The 13,505-nt window shown below is 43.4% G+C and overlaps 1 protein-coding gene across 1 annotated transcript in view; it reads right to left on the bottom strand.

The window, feature by feature from the left end:
* LOC128719092 (hemicentin-1-like) overlaps positions 1–13,505 on the bottom strand; it is a 56,173-nt gene that overhangs the window by 5,910 nt on the left and 36,758 nt on the right. The window contains exons 4-5 of the mRNA XM_053812713.1: positions 5,191–5,331; positions 4,936–5,067 (exon numbers count right to left, since the gene is read on the bottom strand). Of these exons, the coding sequence (XP_053668688.1) occupies positions 4,936–5,067; positions 5,191–5,331 (273 nt within the window). The remainder of the gene's footprint in view (positions 1–4,935; positions 5,068–5,190; positions 5,332–13,505) is intronic.

Raw genomic sequence — 13,505 nt, 5'->3', positions numbered from 1 at the left:
CCGGGGCGAGGAATAGAAAAAAAATTAAATAGTAGCAAAAGGGAATATTGGCGCGTACCAACGCACAACATTATCAAACATGCCTTTTGTTACACTTTCAAGTGGGTATGGTTTAATGATCCCATTCACACCGCTATATTGTTGGTGAACAGCAAACAAAAGGATTTTAAAATAGTTACTGTCGATGATCGATAATGTTTGCACAAGCAAAACGATGAGTAATTTAAGCGACGATTGTTACACATAGTTAGAGATGCACATTACGGTTCTTTTTGAAGAACTGGAACGAACTTGTTCTATTTTGCACAATAGTAAATTTGGTTTTGTCCAACACTTCACACTACAGATTATCAACGCCTGCTGTGACGGAAAGGCTTCTTGTTGTTAACTTTCTTATTATTAAACCTTTCCGAATGCGCATTATGCGAAAACTCACAAATTTTCCAAAAGTGACTTTATGCTTTAGCGTCGTATAACGCTCATTTTATCTATGAGCGAACTAGTTAAGTTCATTCTCATTTTTATATGGCTAAAATTGACTCATCCTTTGAACGATTTAGTTCAGTTCTTCCTCACTTTTATATAGCAAAATTTGGCTTTTTAGTGCAGTTCGTTCGATCTTTTTAAAGAATTGCAAGAGGTTCACGGTACTGATGCTTTTTCACAACTCTACTCACAATGCAACATAATTTCATTGCACAACACATCATTTGCGGTCGTCTAACACGGATTGCTTTTCCAGCCCATGTTTTGCTGCACAATGAAGCACTGATTTCCACAGGCACGTGATGCACGTTGTCCTGCTGGTCATTACAGTCTCGTTTTCTCACACCGACCTAATGTTTATTCATCAAATGAAATGTATGCAAATGAAAGTGGCTGGTTGAAAACGAAAAAAAACTCACGTGTGACATCAGCTCGTGCGAGCACTCTAACATTCAATATAACTGCGACTCTTCTGAGTAAGTCTAATTTTTGGGATGTCTGGCACAGTATGCCTACAACTGGACCGGTTGTGAACGGTAACTGTCGAAAGTTTTCCTTCCCTCCCAATTTTCACTCGTTCGAAGCGAGAAGGAAAACCTGATTCTTATCTTAATTGCTAATCGCTGTGAACCCATCATCACATTACGCTGGTTGTGTTCGGCCGTTCATCGTTCGCAATCATGGAGTGAAATAATAAAATGTGAATAAAATAAAACGCTTACTCACGCACGCACACACACACTCATGAGGTGGGACAATGACGTCGATGGTTCGTGATAAGGGCTCGTTTCGGGTGTCGTTTCACCGCACCCTTCAGAATGAATCTCCTTTCGGAAGCTCCCAGCTCCCCTCGTTCCAAAGAAAGTAAACCCGCTATTTTTGGTTCTTGCTTATTTTTTGGCGCAGACTGATGAGGGAAACTGCAACCATAAGGACGGGTGGCGTAAAGAAAAAAAAAGGTAGCAGCTGTCACTCGGATTTCAGCGCTTAATTTTACGCTTGTGCTATAATTCAAATCTACACCTGGGTTCCCTGGGGGAGTACGGGATGATTGCGTTTGATAGGGCGAGAAAGTACACCGCGGAAGCATGCGGCACGAGGCAGGTTTCGACAAATACTTCCAATGCTGTTGGTTTCGTTTTCTTGAAACGCGCGCGGCTGTGGAGCTCCGATCCCAAGGGAACTGTGAAATTGCTGTCTTTTCACCTTGACGCAGTCAAACGGTAGAGCGCCGTGTAGTGGGACGCCCGGTACGGAAGTGAAGCCTATTTTCACAAGCTCGATTTCACACAAAAATAGCTTCGTAGGCAGGAACGCTAGGGCAAAGTTTGCCCAACCACACGGCAGAATCGGCGAAAGGAATGCCAGAGTCGGCGCAAAAAAAAAATGTAGGAAAAACGCAAACACAGCCCCCATACCGAGGTACCGAGTGGTCGGGGAAGTCAAAATAAACGACTCACCAGCACGGAAAGGCCATAAAAATTACAATTATTTGTTGTTTCATCATGAAAATCGCATCTCACGAAAGCGGACACAGCACTCGCCCTTCCGTAAAAAGAAACCCCTTTGCTGACCGAGCGTGATTCGCGCTGAATGTTTGCAGTTTTGCAGATGTGCCGGGCACACACGTAGGTCCTGGACCGGGTTGCCAAACCGTACCGAGGCCATTCATTAGACGTGTCTGGCAGGGCGTAAAATAAGGGTGCGCTAAAAATGCACCCCTCCTGGGTGGGAAGGAACGGGTGCAACCCACCGTATGCAATGTGCGATTTTTCCGACAATCCATGTGAAGCGCTTATGAGAGAGCTTTAAGCGTAGGTTCAAAATGAACCCCACATGAACGAAAACCGACAAGGGTCAAAATGTCGGATGATTATCGTCCGGGTCCGGTGTGGATCGGTACGTGCCTCCGTAATCTGTCATCATGTGGCTTCCAAGTTCATTCGCCCGGGTCTTCACTCTAAGCATTCCAGGGCGCGGGGAAGTTCCCCTTAACGCCATCCCCATTCTACCGGAGGTCAGTTGAAATTCCAATTTATTTTCACCTTATTTATCTTCGATGCCACACCATTTGGCACGTTTGTGACTTTTTTTCCCCTGCTGACTTTACGCCCTCTATCGTCCATTTCTAGTTTGTCCACTCCGTTCTTTCGATGGTCATTTTCATGGCCTTCCGCATGGCTTTGTTTACGTGTGCGTGTAAAGTTTTTCCTTCTTTTTGTTTACCCTTTTTTCCTACTTTGCGTCACGTCCACGGAAAAAAGGGTTTGCGGATGTGAGTAGTGTGCCGATGTGCAATGGGGTAGGAACATTTCGCCCTTCGCTACTAGCTCCAGTGCGAGAGTCACGGAGGCTTCGACTTCGTGTGACCAGAGCCCATTCCGGGTGCTTGGATTTCGAGCAGCACCCTTGGGAATGGAATCTCATTTATCACGAATGCTTTTCCGCACCTTCCCGAATCGGGGCAACGGGCCGGAACGTTGGACGCTGGGGAGGCACCAGACCAGGACCGGCGTGTCACTGGGGAGCAAAAATAATGAAAGGGTTTTATCAACGCGGGTACGCTGTGTTTGGTGAGCCTGATTATGTGATAAATGCACGGTTTTGTTCCAGGACGAAGGACTTCCCGCTCGGGACGGAACTTTTCCAACCAAACGAGGCGGTTGAGCGAGAATGGATAGGATGAAAATTGGTGGGCAAGTCGGTAGCATTTGCATATGCAGATTAATACGGAACTTCATACCTGCAGTCAATGATGCTTATGAGCACCGGGCGTTTCGGGTCTTGTTAGGCACGGGGTTTTTGTTGCCCCTTTAACAAGGGCTGATTTGTAGCCGGCCAGTATCTTAAAAACCCCTTTCTCGCGATACCGATAGTGTCTCGTGTTGTAGCTGGGTCCGTTAGACTGACGGTCTGCCACCCTACTAACCCTACGCAGTACTTTGACCGATGCATGGCGGAAAAAACAGAGCTAGCAGGACATTAAAATTCTGACATTTTTTCGCACGCAACGATCGCACGCTATCGGTACGATGTTCGGGGGAGGGAGTCTTTACGGATAAGTAAGTGAAACCCGTTCGCTGACGACCATGGAAGGTATGATTTTAATGAGCATGTAGTGTTTTTGCTAGCGAAAAGTGCATAGTAAGCTGCGCTATTGTGTTCGACTGAAGGTGATGTTTGGGCTGTGTTTGAGGCTCATGTGATATCCTAGCATACTCTTTCCAGGAACTGAAATCCCTCTAACAGAGTCTGATTGAGTTTTATTCTAATGAAAAAAATCCTTTTCCAGAACCTGTTTTCAATTTAGCATAGGATATTTGGTACATTTCAATAGTGAAGTTCGATATAATGATGTTTCAGCTAAAGGCAAAAAGGAAAAGGAAATTTCGCTCGAAATATATTTTAGTTGCGTATTTTTAGAACCACTCCAGTGTACACCGTTCGTACACTCCACGTTTTCCAATTATTGCTATTCACGATGTTGACCCGGTACACTTTTCCCTTTTCATACAAGTTATCAAACTAGCTTCTCTGTACAAAGTGATGAAAGCAAAACTTTGGTACAAGCGCTCGTGCAACCGATGTGACAAAAACGGTAACCCACCGGGACCTTGCTCGGGTCAGGTCCGATCGGAACGTCCAGTGATGAGTCAACGTTCTCGTTGAACGGGCTGTACCGAGGTGACGAAGGTATTAAAAGTTACCACAAACTCTAGCCTGCAACATTCTGTGTAGCATGATTCGTACTATCAGAAAAAAACAACACCCCGTACTAAACCAATACATGTCCGAAATGCTGTCCAACGCGCGGCTGACGTCTGCAAAACCACGATGAGATTGCTTCGCGGTACTGCGTACCTATCGGGTGAGTAGTTCTGAATATTTGATGAGTTATTCTAGTTACTGGTGTGAGTTGAGACATTTTGGTGATTTTTTTTTTTGTTGGATTGTTTTGACCATAACTTGTTGTTGAAGGATAATGGAAAAGAAGATGCAGTCACTATCCATAAACGAGGTGAAGACTCAGATTAGTAGACTTGAAGTGAAAAATACAGGATAAAATGACTTCACAAGTAAATATCCTTTGAGGACAACGTAACGAACATAGTGTGTAGGACTATATGAAAAATAGCCACTCTTTTAATATTAACAAGCATGTAATCTTGTCAATCGAGCGTATAATCTTAGCCATCGTATAATGTTAGCCATTAGACGGATCAGATTGATTAAAAATTTCATGCAGAGATTTCTAACAATACATGAAATTTTATACGACTACATGTGATTTTCGATAACTTCGAGATAAAATTTGGCGACAACGGTCTACGGTACTACAATACCTTTCTGTTATTCATAGTAAATATAGCAATATTTTAGTAAAAGTTGATGTAACAATACAATCCTTGTTTGGCTACTAAAAACTTAATCAAATTTCAAAATACTTACAAAGGACATGCAGAATGATTTGACTGGTAGCCACCTGTCCGACACCGTTGTTGGCTGTGCAGATGTACGTTCCGCCCTTATGCCGGTCCATGTTTTCGATGACGTACACGGGATTGGTGAACTGTTCCTCGCCTGCGGTCGGTCAGGTTTGTTTTGCAGTACCCAAAACAGAAAACGAAACATTTACGATTGAAGATTGTCCGAGTGACGTGATTGCGGGTGAAAGAAAAACATCAACAGGGTGAATGCTCTTACCGTTTGGCAACAGATTGTTTTTCCGGGTCCACGTAATGTTGGGCATCGGGTTACCGGTGGCGGAGCATTCGAGCCGTACCGGCGAACCCTTCCGGACCTGCAGATGACCGCCGGATGTGACGTGAGTGATTTTTGGTGGAACTGAAATGGTAAGAAAAGAGAGAAACACAACGTGATACAGCAGGAACGAACCAGATAGATGTTGTTTAAAACGGTTTGATTTTCCTAAAATCGCTCAACACGCATCAACACCTTTTCCTTCCGTCCACGGTCAAGGTGAAAGTTTTGTGGCAGGTTTCATCTTTTATCGAAATCGCAATCCTTCCCGATGAAAACGTTAAGCAAAAGGCCGGTCCCAAATGCGCGAAATGTTCACCCACAGGGCCCACCGCTTTTCCACCATGAAACCCCCGAAAGTGGAAATCAATTAAAGTGTAATTAAATTAAGAGTTGAATAAATTTGCTTCCTTCCTGTTGAAGGTACCCGCAGCCATCGATCGTGTCTGCCCCGCGTGAAATACGGCCCGCCGGAGGAAAACATTTACATCATTCGGCAAAAGTGAACCCGGGAATGGGGTCCCGGTGGCGGAAATGGGAAAACCGGTATTCGGTGGGAACGAAAGTCAAAAAGCGCGTAATTTCCTTCCATCGGCCGGTCGACTTTCCATTTCCTGGTGCCATGCCGCACGGCTTGAGTTTTCAAGTAATTAATTTCAAATTAAAGAGTGCTTGGGTTTAGTGCAGAAGGGGGAGGGAGATGATATTCGGTTATTGGGGGACGGGACCCTGATGCTGGAAAACAACACACTAACACTTGGGAGGGTGGGCCATCGAAAGCTTTCAAAGGCTTTGTCGAACGGTCGCGTTTGGTATGTTTTGCTAGCGAGAAGTGAACCGACACGAATTGGCCCGGTTGGGGGCACGGAATTTTGTAAGCTGGTAGTGTGGTTTTTTTCTTTATTCTTTGAATGTTCCTTTCCTGCTTCTTGCCGTTAAGAGAGAGAGAGAGTGACTGCAAGCGGGTGAGAAGGAACAGAGGTGGATTCCTATTTATTCCTTCGCTTGAACTATTTTCCAAACAGTTTTCGGCAACCATTTCCGTTTGTTTCGGAGTCCACTTCGGTCGGTGCAATTTGTTCTATTAATAACCTTTGTTTTGTAATTCATTCGTGCTATTCTTGTAATGTTTTCACCGACCAATGATTTCGAAAAGGGCTTTGCACCCTACAGTTGAACGATCGTAGAAGATCGGCGAGAAAAGTCGTTGGAGGCAAATAATTTGTTTTCAGTATTTCCAAGTGAACGTTTACCGGTTGGAGCAGTTTAAAATAAAATGTAACGATCCACGAGCAACATTTCGCATTGGGGTTTTAGGCGTGTGTGAGTATGAATTCTTCAGACCCGTAGTGTAACGATGATGGTGAAGAATAAATACGATCACCGTTTTTATTTGTCTTGTAGCCAGCATCGCAGCACGAAGACACGACGATGATGATGGTGCTTATGTAGCCCGTTGCTTTATGTCTTGAAAGTTGTACGTAAAGGCGATGTGTGTCGGTGGTGCCTGGATGTTGTGGCGCTCTTTGGCGCTGGTTCCACTGTTTGATGATTTTAACGTCACACCGGTCGCACACAACCCAGTCCTCGGGTTGTTGGTTTGGAGGATTTTATTGGTAAATTAAATGACGAAACCGTGCCAAAATGCGGGACTGATGGTGCTAAAAGGTGTTAAACAGTGGTGTGGTTTGCGTGACAGATGGGCACAGGTACGAGGGAAAGGATTTGAGGCCTTTCTTTAAATAACTGTTATGAGGGTTTTCGTCGTTGGGCCAGTGGAAACCACAGAAAAGCATGGCACTGCTGTTTCATTACAGCTCCGAACAAACGCCTCAAATGTCATGGACGTTGTGAAATTGTTGTTCCTGACTCGAAAACGAAGGCGTGTGTGGTTCGCGGTGCAGTTATCGTTACATTATTCACGAACCTAGACACATTTCCGCTTACATGTTTCGAATGTTTTTAACAAAATGATATGTAAATCAATTTCTACTGAAACGTGTCTTATTATCTCGTACAATATCTATCCTTAAGTTCCGAAACGGCGAAGTGTGTGGAGCTTTTTCAATGAAAGCCAGTACTAAACCAATTCTCTTTAAGTTCTGAAATTTATGGGAATTTTCTTTCTGAGTTCTTTGAAATGATTGGATTATTCAGCTTAATTTAAAATACAAAGGGTTAGCGGATTTGTTATGTGTCATCCTTATGTTTTAAGAAGTTCTACGAAGTCAGAATTATAATAATAATTTTTAAGTTTTAAGAAAAACCCCTAGACTACTGAACGTTTTCTGTTTCCTTGAAGTTTTTACCTCAATGCTGATTACCTTATAGGTTGTATTAGATTATTTTATTCTTATGAACTATGTCGGTCACAATGGCATGCATTGGAATAATTATTCTCAAATGGAAAAAAGCTCTGTGAGCATTTGAATTGTATTTCTTTGAAATCTTTGGGAATTCTGGTTAATGCGCAGTTAAGATTATTGTGTGTAATTCTTAAAGGCACCAGAGGTAAAACTAGAATTACTTTCTCCATGGTTTATTTTTAAACTCAACCCCTCTTGAGCTGGAATTTCCAGATATGTTGATTAGTTTTTGTTTGCTGACTTACTTTATGATTCACTTAACTTTTGGTATGAAACACAAAGCAAAATTTATCATTCTTAGGTGCTTTCCATCCATCTTTTCCTTGTTTGTTGATTTTTGTGATTGTTACCATCATCTCAAGGCTGACCAAAATTCCAACACAGCTCAAAGGGTTTAGCTACTATTTAGACTTACTTATCCGTCATTAGCTTCTGATATTTAAGCAATAAACTTTCAAAATTTACGCAATTAAGTTAACTGCGATGGAGTTTAAATCCATCTTTAAGGTATGCTAATTGGATTCAGTGCCATCGCTTACCGGATTCAAATGTACTCGAACTTATTAATCTGACGCTTCGCCCTAAAGGGCACATGCATGCGCCATTTATCCTCCCAGCAGCCGCAAAACATATTTTGTTGATTTTTCATTGACTTCCAACCCTGTAATGCAGCGACAAAGGTTCGGTACTAATGGCCGGTGGTGGTATTGGGAAAGCGGGAAATTTATTTCCATTACATGACTTTGTTGCCCCTGTTAGCCGCACACATACGTAGCGCATAGCGCGTCGGTAATCTCGGCGGGTTGTGCTTTGTACAGAAGGGTGGCCAGCAACTACACGGTTGAAGATAATTTATACGGCTTCCCTTCGGTCAGGTTTCTCCCTTGGTCCCTTACTCTTCCATTAGCCAGCCCGTACCCGTGAAGGGAGTTTTGACTGCAATGCAACAAATATTTCATGCCACTGCCGATCCGATAATAATGATCCGAATCGGGTATGGATTGGTACGGCACGTTCGTACGTATTAAAGCGTTACCGCTTTGGGGTTTTAACTACGGTATATGCTTTGCGATTTTATGGCATCTCCCCTGCGTTGGCCGCGCGGCGGTATTAAGATATGCAGAGCATAAAAAAACGAACCCGGAGAGCTTTTGCAAACCTGCACTGATAACGAGATAATCAAGGGTTCGCCATTTTCATGGTCGCCAGCGGACACCGGTTGTAAGGTGTGAATGTTCCAAACGAGTTGCAGCAATAAAATTTTGCCAAAAAATTCGAACTTTACCATTGTTTGGAATTGACGGAATCCTTAGAAGTTTCACTGCGGGGATCGTCTTCGGGAAAACTCCCTGTCCCTACCCCAGAACTACCGGAATCGTTAGCGTCCGGCATGATCCAGCATATACAGCGCAGGCAGGGGTTCGTTTCGGTTTGGAAATGTTTTATTTATTAGCTCTCCGTATGGTGATTTATTGGCGAGAGGAGTTTGGGATTAGTTTTGCAGTCACATAAATCTCGTTCGGCCTCGGGGGCTTCATGATTTCTTTGCTTGCTCCAACGGCTGTCCGACAGGTAGGGTGTATTTATGTGAGTCCTGCGCGCGCGTTCCGATTTGCTATGGCGCTCGTTCGCCCAGCTCGGTTTGAAGATTGAACGGCAACGGAGAGCAAAACGTAAAAGAGGGCATGCAGAACATAAACATTGCCAGCAAAAACCTTCTCGCTCTCGGGACAGGTTTTTCTTTTCATATGGCCGCTACCTGGTAGGTTGAGATTTCTTTCTGCACCGGAAACTGAAATCAAGCAAACCACCAGTTGGGGTGGAACTTTTCTTATATGCTTCGATTCGTTTCATTACTCTGCACAATTTCTTTCGCGTTTGCCGTATGACTCCGCATCGTGCCGTTGGGGTGTTGGGTGTGTGAGGCGGGAAGTATTTTATTGGAAAATTAAGAGTCCTTCCCGGTAGCACAGGCTACACAGGTTCCCGGGGAAAGGTATGCCTTGTTTATTATTGATTAGAATGGCATCCATAAACGGAACCGGTGTGTGATGGTGAGGCTTTATTGGCTGATTGGGTGTCCCTAATGTGGGTCAATAAAACTCGATCCAGCCAGCTTCCTGCCAGGGGTTGTAATGGATCGATTGGTGTGCCCGGTGTAACCCAACAAGTGGTAGAAACAACGAGCTCGTAGGCGAGATTGTTTTGCAACAACCGATGTACTCATGTACTGGTTCGAACAAGGTGGAAAAATATGACCTCACATTAATCTTTTACAACTCTCTATTGCAAACAACCGGTTTTGTGGTACACAATTTACGATGAAATTGATTCGCCCCACGTACTTGTTTGCGTCTCCCCCCCTGCCCGAAAAATGTGGTCATGAGTTTTACTGTTTTGTTTTGCTGTTCCGTGTCTTCCATCACTTGATCGCAATAAAAGCACATCACAAGCATATGTTTCGTGCGGGTTCTTCATCCGATCACAATCGACAATGAATGTGAGCAAATTTAATCTCCATTATCGTTAGGGATACTGATCCACCGTGGCCCGTGGCGTGTGGGTGAATGGAGGGCAAATGTTTGCCATCGGTTTCACTTCGGGATTACTAATTCTTTTCAACTTTTCCACCGGGAGGACGCTCGAAACGCAGCTGCTGAACGTGCAGTTTGGATGCAGCGACTCGGTACAGCACACGGTACCAGTTTTAAGCAAACATTTGCATTCCCATGAAGCGAACAGTTATAGCCCCAATTAGTTTATCAAAATGTAAATTTTTATATGCTCTTCCAGCCACTGTCTGTTCAGCGTGGCGCAAAGGAAATGCTACGAAAATGAAAAAAAAAAAACTGAGCTGGAAAGCTTTATGTGCACAGCATAAGACCAGCATGCATATTTTTATGCAACTCCCACCACCCCCTGTTTTTTAGAGACTCCATTTTGCAAACGCAAAGTAAGCAACGGAGCGCGAACACTGGAACGAACGATGTGTCACATGTGAACTACCATAGGGGAACATTCGTCGAACAATCTTTTTTTCCTGCTGCTGATTGTCTGCTTTCTTGTTTTGCCTGGTCCTGTTCCTATTGTTGTACGGGAGGTTTTGCACCCCGTTTTCGTGGCACGAAAGAAATGATACGAGTTCGAGCCATCGACTTTCGGGCTGGCGGCACGTTTCATGTTTTCGGGGTATCCAAAACTTCCCGGTTGGATGGGCGCAATCCGGATGCATAATCCCGGTGGCAGGACGCCAGTAGCGAAACTGGTGGAAAGGATTTGAACTTTTAATTCATTCTTTTTTTTGTCGCCGCGCTTGTACAGCGGGAGCTCATCCAGATGTCTCGACGCCGATCAGCCCGCCCAGTTGCGTTCGCTGACAAATGCGAAACGAGTTGTAGCGGACAGTGACAATTGCACTGCTCTTTTGCGCATCGTTTCCACTCCCCTTCTCCGCGTGGAAAGGGTGGCCAGGGATGTTGCAAAGCTTCCGGCCTGAGACACGGTGGAATGTACCACTTTGGTCCGTTGGGGCGGGATGCGCGCAATGAGTCTAAATTTTTCCCATTGTTCCAACAGTGTTTCCGTGCATCGTTCGTTGTCATGAACTTGCGGGGTTTTTTTTTCACATTCCCATTCCGGCCTTGCGAATGACCATTATTTGCGCTCCTGCCATTGAGAGCAGCAGCAGAGCTGCAGGACTGCATGCAAAGCCAACCTTATCCACCTGTCCGTTTCGACGGGGGTATGGAAAGCGAAAAGCAAACAAAAAACAATCGATCCTCGTTTGTTTCCGACTGTTCCGAGAACATTTGTTTTGCATGATCGTAGGCGAAGCGTGAAGTGGAATGAAAATATGAATAACGGAAAGGATCGGAACGTTCGCAAGCATCGGTGAAGGGTTCACCGGGGTAGGGTTGATTTTCCATTCGCTTCAAAACGCTTCCGGACGGCAAGGCGGGAAAAACGATGCAACTGTCACGTGATGCAATCGAGCGTGACAAGCGGGGGCCACCACGATCGGAGATGCAATGTTCGTTTGCCGAGGCCCCCCGAATACCGGGTGTGCCGTGGGAATTTTCGGCGCAGATCGAAAGGGGGTAGGGGGGAGGGAGGGAGGTTTCCCCCTACGATTCGGCATGTGCTGTCAGAGATGAGTTGATTTGACACGAATTTAGCAATGTGATTGTGTGACAGGTTTTTTTTTGTCTATCAACGCTTCGATGAAAATCGATTCGGTGTGGATTAGATGTCGTAGCAGTTTATTGTTCTACTACTGCTAGTTTTTTTTTGCTGTTTCATTGGAATAAAATGCAAATGCATTTAAATGTTGTTTTAAATGTAAGCCATGGTTTGGGACTTTTTATTGCTTTGGAGAGTTTATCGGATTAAGGAATCCTTGTTTGCTAGTTTAGATAAAATGGTAAAAAACTGAATTGTTGGGAAACTTCTGTTTGATAAAATATCATGATACAAGCAAATTTCGTATGCAATATTTTACCGAAGAATGGATAGTGACCATTGGCCGTTCCTTTTTTTACTATAAAATATTTCAATACAACTAACAATACGGGCAGGTCGTCTTTGTTGAAGTTAAAAAAAAAAATTAGATCGCTTATTGTACAGAAGACATTCATTTCCCAAAATTTCTGGAGACTTTCAGTTCACAAAAACTAGGCCATGGAGGATCTTAAAACAGCGCAATACAATGTTTAACTTAGCTCTTGAGACTTTTGGATGTTTGGATAGTGAAATATAAACGATAAGATATTTACCATAATTCTAATTAACGAAGTTAAAAACAACAAAAACAGTGGCTTGTATAGACATGCTAAAGACTTTATATGTGAGTTGTTGCGTAACTAGGCTTAAAGTAGCCAATATGGCGAATAATTATACTTGAAAAGTCCAGTTCTAAACTAAACAATTAGTTATAATCTCACGCTTTTCCATGATTTCATTCTTGAAGGCAACGATAATTGATGCAAAAATAGAGAGTTTTAAAAGCTTACACAATGCTAAGGAGGTTGCTAAATAGAGAATAACAAGAAAGTTAGTAATTATTATCAAACACTTATTTAAGATGATTAATAATTATGGCTAAATCCTTGTAAACTAAGGTCTTTAAATTAAATGGGAGAACCAAGGTGTTTAGAAACTCAATCTGGATCTCTTTTTTATCAGTTTTTGGATATCATGTTTACTGATTAAATAATAATTAAATATTGCCAAACTTCATAGTTTTATGATTTTTATTTATATTTTTTTGTATTGCTTAACACAATGCCGTACCGTTGAAAGAAAAGAATTGTATGTTTTTGTCCTTCTCCTTTGAACTTTCCCGTTTTATTCTGCATTGCATATAAAAAATAGCAATGTTGCGATTATTCTTTGCTGCTTTGAAAAGTACTGTATAATGCTACCGGCTCCCACAACTTACTGTCATTTAAGCATAATCTCGGACATGACAGTAAACCGCCCAAAGAATTTTCTACTAATTACTTTTATCAGATTTTGCTTAACCTCACCGAGGTTGTACCGATGTTGATGGCAGTGACGTCCCTGATGGCACAATTATGTGCCTCGCAATGAACTGTTTCGGCGAAATACACACGAGAAAGCGAGTGGGAGGTTTCGCATTTACTGTTCCTTCCCAGAAGCGACGCATGCGACACGTCACGTAGTCGGATTGTTCTGGGCGGAAATAAATTCCACTTTTATCCATTTGCAACTATCCTCGAGCGATCGTCGGTGCGATAGGGTGCTGCTAGGTGACGCATTTCACGGTCGACTCAAAGTTCGGAATCGTTATCGCACAGCACAGTACACACACACACATTCACACGCAAACACAGTCGCATTGTGTGGCACTTGTGTCCTGAAAAGTTTATTATT

The sequence above is a fragment of the Anopheles marshallii genome, chromosome 2 (assembly GCF_943734725.1).
Source record: "Anopheles marshallii chromosome 2, idAnoMarsDA_429_01, whole genome shotgun sequence".
NCBI classification, from domain to species: Eukaryota; Metazoa; Arthropoda; class Insecta; order Diptera; family Culicidae; genus Anopheles; species Anopheles marshallii.
This window is presented reverse-complemented; position numbering and strand designations above follow the sequence as displayed.